This window comes from Stegastes partitus, unplaced genomic scaffold, assembly GCF_000690725.1.
Source record: "Stegastes partitus isolate 25-593 unplaced genomic scaffold, Stegastes_partitus-1.0.2 Scaffold577, whole genome shotgun sequence".
Taxonomy (NCBI): Eukaryota; Metazoa; Chordata; class Actinopteri; family Pomacentridae; genus Stegastes; species Stegastes partitus.
Genome location: NW_007578308.1, coordinates 407,635 through 416,269, shown reverse-complemented (window position 1 = coordinate 416,269; position 8,635 = coordinate 407,635). Strand labels below are relative to the sequence as shown.

Genomic DNA, 8,635 nt, shown 5'->3' with positions numbered 1-8,635 from the left:
TTTTTAATTGAGCTGCAGATACGATCAGCGATTTAACGGCTGAGTTTCCACTGCAGCAGCAGGAAAACACACACACACACACACACACACACACACACACACACACACACACACACACACACACACGGCGAGGACGAGCAGTGGTGTTGGTATGTAGTGGCTTCCCTCCCTCTTCTATAATTAATCATCTAAAAGGCAGTCTTTTATCAGGACCCTTCCTCCTCCTCTTCCTCCCGCCATCTTTCCCCACTCGGGTCCTTTTGGCCCCAAAAATTCAAACGACAGTGAAACATCAGCAAGAAAGAAAAAAAAAGGTGCTTTGTAGCTTTATGGCATCACAGAGAGCCAAAAGAGAGACGCTTCATCTGTGGCAGAACATCTTCAGTCGACACACCGGCTGTAGGAGCCGACGGAGGCGTTCTACATGGAGACGGTTTCCACTTCACGTCAGAGCTACCAAACAATCCTGCTCATAGATTTGTTAACCAATCAGGGCTTTTGTTCTTGAACCTGGAAGTCTCTACCGGTGGCTCATCTGCCTGCACCAGGAGCAAACAAACAGAAATCTGAAAACCAATCAGCGCCGTGTGGAGGAACACAGTCGACGCTTATTCACATCTTTAATCCCATTTATGGCAGTCGGCTGTCAGCCGTCCAGATCGCTGAGCGGTGCTTCCACCAGCTCACAACTGGTTCTCCTTCATGAAGCTAAAGCACAAACTAAGAGAGAAAGCTGTTTATCCTGAGCTGCACTCGTAGGGGTTCTGCTCCAGACTGGTGGTCTGGTGTGCTGGAGCACTCGGCTCCATGGATCCAGAACAGAATTAGTTCTACTACCAGAACCTGGTTTTAAACACAGCATGTGTTCAGAATGCAACAAGGCATTTCCAGATCAGAACCAAGCCCTCTGACTGTTGGATCCGTTACAGCCCAACAACACATCCCAAGATTCAGGTCACAAATAATTTTTTTTTTCCAGAATCTGAGCTCAAACTTTTGGGGATGAGAACTAACCTGCACAGTTTTCTAAAGGTCAAATATCACCGGTGGACCGCAGAATGAGCCTCTGAACAGGATCTACAAGCCAGCTGAGTGAAGTGAAGATGTTCTACCACAGAAGGTGTTTGGGAGGGTTCAGGTCTGCAGAGAGCAAGTGTTCCACACTGGGTTTGGCTTTCTGATTTCACAGTTGGTCCAATCTCTGTTCACGGGCATAACTTCAGCGAACTGCTACGATGGTGTCGTTCTCCTTCTGGATGTCGCTGCACGAACTCCATCCAAAGCAACCTGAACCCCTCCGAACACCACCCAGACCTCCATCCGACACTCCTCTTCTGTCAGAACATCCAGTCTGGCAAACAAAAGTACCAAAACATCCATCTGGTTTTCCACACACAGATCTGCAAGACTCATTCGGCTGGACCGAATCCAGTTAGTTTCGGTCCGATCCGGTGGGGATGCGGCTGTTCGGTCGGATGCGTCGATCTGTCTTCAGGCTCTCGTTCCTTCTCCAGACTCTGATGTAGCATAACGTTCAGCTTTATACAAGTTCAGCTTTCTAAAATCCATACTGTCAAATCCACAAAGTTCTTATTACATGTTAACATTTCGATATTTTTTTCCTTCTTTTGTATTATTTTTATACTTTGTCATCATTATTATTATCTTTCTTTTTTTGTTGCTTACAATTATGGCCACAAGTCTTAAAAGTTCTTGAGTCCGGTCCGGTTAAACCTCTGTTCCGGGTTGTTTTCGATCCGGATTTGGTCCGAGTCCGGTCCAGTTCTGATGCGATCCGGTCCGGTCTTTACATGGCACTGGGCTTGTAGCTCTGCACAGTATTTCCCCTGGGCACGGTTAGCATGGCGCTGTAAAGCATGGCTGTATGTGGCGTATGTGCAAGGTCGGACGGTAAAGCGCTGCACCAACAGCGCCAAAGTTTGCAGACTAGTGCTGAATCCAGAATCCCGTTTCCCAGGTTGTTCTGGTCCTGAAAAATGCCGGTTAGTCCACTTTTGGAAGTTTTTCACTTCTGAAAAATTCAACCTACTTATTTACAGACCTTGCCTGTGTGCCTGTGCTGGAATGTATTCAAAACGTAACTCTATATTTGTTTCTATTCATTTCTAGTTAATCATTCACGATTCTGGTGAATTCCACAGTCTTGATTGGTCGGGCAGTACATTACTAAAGAGTCTTCCTGGCCAATAGTGCGATTGACCAATGACGGAGCAGGGTCGAGGAGGAGGAGGAATCAAAGGTGGGGTGAAAGAGGAAACAAGGAAAGGAGATACAGAAGGGACAAGGTCAAGCAAAAGATGGAGAGAAAGGAAGAGAAGCTGGAGGGAGGACGGGTAGGGTTATGGACACAGGTACTGGTCGGTCAGTAGGCATCGGGCTCAGTGTGCTGTGGTACAGAGTGATTGTCCAGAGAAAAAACTTTGAGTGGTTATTTAAAACAGCATCTTAGAAACGTCTGGATCCTGACGAGGCCGAACAGTTCAAGGTCAAGTCAAATCGTTTCTGTTCATAGAGTCCTTATTTCCTCCGAGTCCACCTGGATTCCACCTCTTTCAAGACTCAACAGTGATTTCAAGTCAAACGTTTTTGGGACATCAGTTTATTTGCTTCCTTCTCCTTCATTAAAGCTTGAAACAACCTCCCAATTCCAAACAAGTTCGAGGCAGGGTCAGATATTCCAAATGAGGGACTCGACTCCTTCCTTGAGTGAACTGAACTTGACCTGAACTTCTTACAGTGGATCCAGATCCTTCCAGACAAGGCTAAGGGTTCAAGGTGAGGATAAATGGTCCAAAGTGACGACATCAGTAAAGAGGCTTGAACTTCTGCAGGAGGCCTCGGCGTAGGTCTTCACTACGACCTTCAGACCATCTTAGTTTCTTGATCCTTAAGGTCGGTTTCTTGAAGGTGAAGTCTGTAGTTTTATCGGAAACTTGATTCGACCTTTTGCTCTTCAACCTAGCATCTAGAAAGTTCTGGAAATCCTGAAGTCAGGTCGATTAGTCCTGTATTGTTTGGTGGAACCTGACACAGTCTTTTGCGTAGTTTCCAGGACTTTCCACAGCCACCTCCTCCTCACTTTGATCCCTGCTTACACCTGCAGTGAAATTAATCCAAACCGGTAGATGCATCTGGAAGGTTTGTTTTTTTTTGCCCCAGACATGACTCCATTCCATGTTGAAGTTGCAAATGTATCCACATCAGTTTGGAAACTGATTTTCCACCCCAAAATCCACCAGACGGAGGTAGTTGGGGTCCCAGCCAGCAAGTCATGCTTTAAATCAATCAGTCCATCAATTGACAAATAAATTACTGATAGATTGATTGCTAAGCCAGAGCTGTGGCTGTCAGTTCAGTCCAACATGGAGCAGTTCAGCTGACTGTTCAGACAGTTCAGTAAAACAAAATGCCCTTACGTCCCCCTCCCCCATTCTTCTTCCCATTCCCCAGTCATCCATCCATCCATCCATCCACCCATCAGTCCATCGGTCCTTCAGTCCATCCGTCCTTCCCCTCCTCTCAGCTGCTCCCAGACATCAGGTTGATGGCTTGCTCCAGTTTGTGCCTCAGTTTGTGTTTGCGACAGTAACCATCCCGGTCCAACGCCGTCAGGATCTGCAGATGGAGAAAAGATGCCAGAAATTAAACCTCCAAACAACAAGAAGGTTTTGTTTCATGTCTCCAATAGACACAGCACAATAGAAATGGAGCTGTAACCTCGTGCTTGCAGTAGAGTAACCGATTTGACTGCAGACGTTTTGCTGCCTTGTCGGGAAGTCGAAGGAGCAGAACTTAAAGGCAATAGAAGAGCCGCAGGCAGAAAACTTTAACAACAGCCACCAGTGAAAAACCAGAAAGCTATTAACTCCCTCACCTCTTCCTTGTACTTGTTGATGTAGAAGTAGAGCTCACTGAGCGCGCTCAGTGTGTTGAACTCATTGCCGTGGAGACGGGACTGCTCCACCAGGTAGGCGTCCATGTCCTGATCGCTGATGCTGGGCATCTTTGCAATATCCCTGTAGTACCTGCAGGACACCGATAGCAGTCGTCAACAACTTCAGACTTTGCTACATCACCAAGCTAATGTAAAGATTGGCAAGTATGTCAGCTTTGACTCTGAGCAGCTGCTACAGATTGGTTAGCGTGTTAGCTTCCTCCCCACCATGCTCTTATCATTTTATATTCCAGTTTGTCAAACAGCTTGCATGTAAGTCTCTACTTGTTGATCTGCAATGCATTAGCTGGCTAACATGCTAGCATCCTCTATATTCACTTGTCAGTTACTGTATTCTCACTGCTAGCAGCTAAGTGACCTTCATAACTTACATTTATTAGTTAGCATGTTAGCTACCTGTTCACCCAGCTAACATAGCTTGGTTGTAACATTCATTAGTTAGCATGCTAGCTACCTCTCCACCCAGCTCTTGTAGTTGGGGATGTCTTTAGCATAGAGCAGCTTGTTGGACGGTGAGTCTTTGCCGAGCCGATGTTCGGACGTCGAACAGGAGTCCATGAAGGTCTGAGCGACGACCGACAGACAGGCGTCAGTGATGCTGCTCTTGTGGATGTCGAACACGAACTGAGGATTCTTGATGACGTTCACCCAGAACCTGAGAGGGAGGCTGCAGACGACAGAGGTTTGTTAGAAACATTCGTCTCCTCTGAAAACTCTTCACCATCATCTTGTGATTTCCTCTCACCAGTTGCTCTTCCAGGTGTGTCGGACGTCCGGGTCGCTGATCTGCCGCTTATCGGCTTGCTCGTCCAGGAAGTCGAACATGTATTTGATAGCCAATGGGAGCGCAGAGCCTCGATGGGCGGTGCTAAACACCGTCTCGAACAGGTCGTCCACAAACTTCTGCAGTGTCCCCTGGTGGTGTAAGGACCAACATGCAGAATGAGATACTTGAAGCAGGAAATCACACTTTGAACTAGATGACCTGCTTCTGGAACAAACTCCCAATGTTTTAAACCAACACACACGTGACAAAACCAACAACTGTCACGTGTGTGGACGCCGACGTCTACAGATCAAGTCAAACTAGTTCATCATTTAACCAAAGAAAGATCAATAAGCAACGTTTTGGTCCCTAAATGCTTCTGAAATCAAGCACCTCATATCACAGTTTAACTCCAACACCACTGAGTGTTTGTGGATGTGGTTGTGCCGAGGTGTTGTTGTAGTTGTGTCACAGTTGTGAGGGATAGGGTTAGTTGTTGTTGTAGTTGTGTTACCTTGGTCGCCAGCAGGCGGGTCAGGTAGATTTCAGAAACCATCTTGCTGCCTCGGTCTCCTTCTCGCTGGTCGCTGTGCTCGTGATTCTTCACCAGATGCCACAGTTTGGTTCCTGAAGTCACAACAACAAACATCCCGGATCAACAACCAGAAACACTTTGTGGTCATTTTGTGTCTCGTTGTCGTCGTCTCTCGTCCGTTTGTGATCAGAGACAAGTTTCTTCTTCTGACTGTAACCAAAGAGCTTCTGTCTGGAAAACTTTGGATTTGTTTGGTTTCTTTCTGTAATGCAACGCTGTAAAGCGTTTAGAGTACTTTGGAAAGTACTACGAAAGACTAACGTTGTGATATAGTGCTAAAAAATCTGGTTACTACTGGTACTAGTACTCCTACCTGTGCAGTATTAGAATTTCTACCTGTGTACTAACTACTAGTACCAGTACTCCTACCTGTGCAGTATTAGAATTTCTACCTGTGTACTATGAAGTAGTACTAGTACTGGTACCTGTGTAGTACCAGTACTCCTACCTGTGCAGTATTATTACTCCTACGTGTGCAGGATCAGTGGTACCAGTACTCGTAGCTGTGTAGTACCAGGTGGTACCGGTACCGTACCTGTCTCCTGGTCGGGCGTGATCATGGGCGCTCTGGATCTCAGGCTGTCTGGGCTGCTGGACGTCCGCAGTAGAGACTCTGAAGCACAGACAGACAGATGAGCGCCCTCCTGTGGCCGCTAGCGGCTCAACACTGATCAATACTGATGAATATTGATGAATTCAGTACCGTATCTGCTCAGCGATCTGGTGAAGGTGAAGGAGTTGGCGATGTTGTAGGCAGAGACCTGCTTCTGGACCAGCGCCACCAGCGACCCGTCCGTTACCTAGCAACACAGAGCCAACAGCATCCGTCAGCCGATCGCTCCATCAATCAGCTGACTAATTATCCGCTCGCCGCTCGATTCTTATCCCGCCCACGATCTCGATAAAGTCCACAGGAGCTGCTGCAGGAGCTCGACTCACTTTTTAATTCAACACCACGTTTGTAGTGTGCAGCTGCTGTCAAACACACTCATTTATTAAAACTAATGAAGTGTAACTCAGTACATAACCATTCATTATCCCCCATACTGTCTCATAATGTACACATTAACATTTGTCATGTAACTAATGCAAAACACACCCATTAATATTATTAATGAACTCTAACTCAGCACAGAACCGTTCATTATCTATTTCAGACCATGTAAACTCTTCACTACTGATGTCACATTATACGACATTACACAGAATTATATTGCATTAAATCATAGAATATTATGCAGTCCATATGTTTCATGACAATTTCATTCAATTACAGTTTATAGTTTATTAAAATATAGGACATTATAATATGTTGTGTTCCGTTATTAAACTATAACTCATTACAATATAAAGTTGTATTATATCATAATATAACATGTACTATTCTATATAAAATTATGTTTATGAAATGACAATATTACGTAGTGTCACATTATATACAACATACTATAATATAATATATTACACTGTCATACTATTATGTTAAAATATATTACGAAATAACACTGCTACATAATGCTACATTATATATAATATAATATAATATAATATAATATAATATAATATAATACTGTCTCATACAATATTATATATGCTACTTTGTATTTAGATTTATTTTAGATAAATTACAGTATATTTGAAAATATTATGTCACATTGCATCATATATAAATCATACAATATATCATGTTTTATTACATGACATGTTTATTAATGCCACTCTATTGCAATATAATGTTGTATTATATCACAATATAACACGCACTATATTATATAAAATTATATTTATTACATGACATTGTTACATAATGTCACATTATATATATTATATTACATTATATTATATTATATAATACTATGTCATACTATATTATATAAAACTATATTTATTACATGACATTGTTACATAATGTCACATTACATATATTATATTATATAATACTATGTCATACTATATTATATACGTTACTTTATATTGAGATTTCTTTTTAAATAAATTATAGTACATTTGAATATATTATGTTACAGAGCATCATATATAAACTATACAATATATTCATGTTTTATTACATCACATGTTTATTAATACCTGTCTACTACAATATGTTGGTGTAGTGTATCATAATATACTGTGCTACATTATACTACATTATAAAAACCTGTATTTCACTAAAGTACACTACTATATTATATTATACTATTATGACACTGTGCTCAGTGAACTGTGTTATAATTTTGCATATTTAGCTCTTGTGCAGAATTCCGTATTTAGATTTCATCCACTTCAGTTTCCTTCATGTCGTTTATAAACCAGTAATTAAATGCTGTTGTTTTCCAGGTGACGAGCTGCTCACCTGGTAATGTGCCAGCGTGTTCAGCCGCTTCCAGTCGCTCTCGATCTTCGTCGTCACGTCTTCGTCCTGCAGGATGATTCTGGTCAGTCGACCCTGACGCCACTCTGACGACACACACACACACACACACACACACACACACACACACACACACGCTATGTTAGCCACACTAACAGTGCTGCACTGCCCTCTACAGGCAGACACCAGTAACCAATGAAACGTCATTCCTGATTAGTAACCAATAGCAGCTTTGCTAGCAAGTGATAAGCTAACTGTTGGCCTTGGAAGTAGTGCTAAGCTATCACTGAGGGTAGAAGCTAGTTAAATGAACATGCTAACATTAGCAGCCCACAATAGCAAACTAACTGTTTTTTTGCTTCCCAACATTTTAGCTCTTGTAGTTTTTGTAGTTAGAAAAACGTGAACATCCTTCTGACAACGTGACTCTGCTAAGCTAGGCTAGTTAGCTTTGAGCTTGTCAAGTTAGTTTGTAAACTGTTTGATTTTGTCAGTTAAAATTTAAACCCACTCTATGTATGTTTGTGATTACAACAAAAAACTTAAATACTGATATTATAAAAATACAAAAAACTAAACAGCGCATGCTATGCTAGCTGAAGCTAATGCCTCTCTGCTGCTAGCGGTAAACAGCTAGAGGACAGTTACTGCTGGCTTTAATTGTCATTTAGCGTTTTGACTCTTGACGGCTGATCTTTTCTGTCTGCGGATGCTTTTTGACTCTTCCTGCTTGTGTCGTGTGTCTCTGGTTACCGAGGTCCATGTCGTCGGCCTGAGGTCTCTGTGAAAACGGGATTCCTTTGTAGACGGCGTCCAGCAGTTTGTCTTTGACCTGCGTCACCGTGTCGCAGTTCAGCACCTTGACCGGAACCTCGGTCCCGGCCTCGCCCTCCGGGGGGATGCACATCAGCGTCTGACAGGGAGGAC

General features: G+C 43.2%; 1 protein-coding gene across 1 annotated transcript in view; it reads right to left on the bottom strand.

Annotated features, from left to right (window-relative positions):
* Positions 1-3,540: 3,540 nt before the first annotated feature.
* plxna3 (plexin A3) overlaps positions 3,541-8,635 on the bottom strand; it is a gene marked incomplete at its 5' end in the record, with an annotated part of 75,813 nt that continues 70,718 nt past the window's right edge. Inside the window, 9 exons of the mRNA XM_008288859.1 lie at positions 3,541-3,636; positions 3,896-4,046; positions 4,431-4,643; positions 4,722-4,891; positions 5,257-5,369; positions 5,873-5,950; positions 6,041-6,137; positions 7,691-7,794; positions 8,462-8,621. Coding sequence (XP_008287081.1) covers positions 3,541-3,636; positions 3,896-4,046; positions 4,431-4,643; positions 4,722-4,891; positions 5,257-5,369; positions 5,873-5,950; positions 6,041-6,137; positions 7,691-7,794; positions 8,462-8,621 — 1,182 coding nt within the window. The remainder of the gene's footprint in view (positions 3,637-3,895; positions 4,047-4,430; positions 4,644-4,721; positions 4,892-5,256; positions 5,370-5,872; positions 5,951-6,040; positions 6,138-7,690; positions 7,795-8,461; positions 8,622-8,635) is intronic.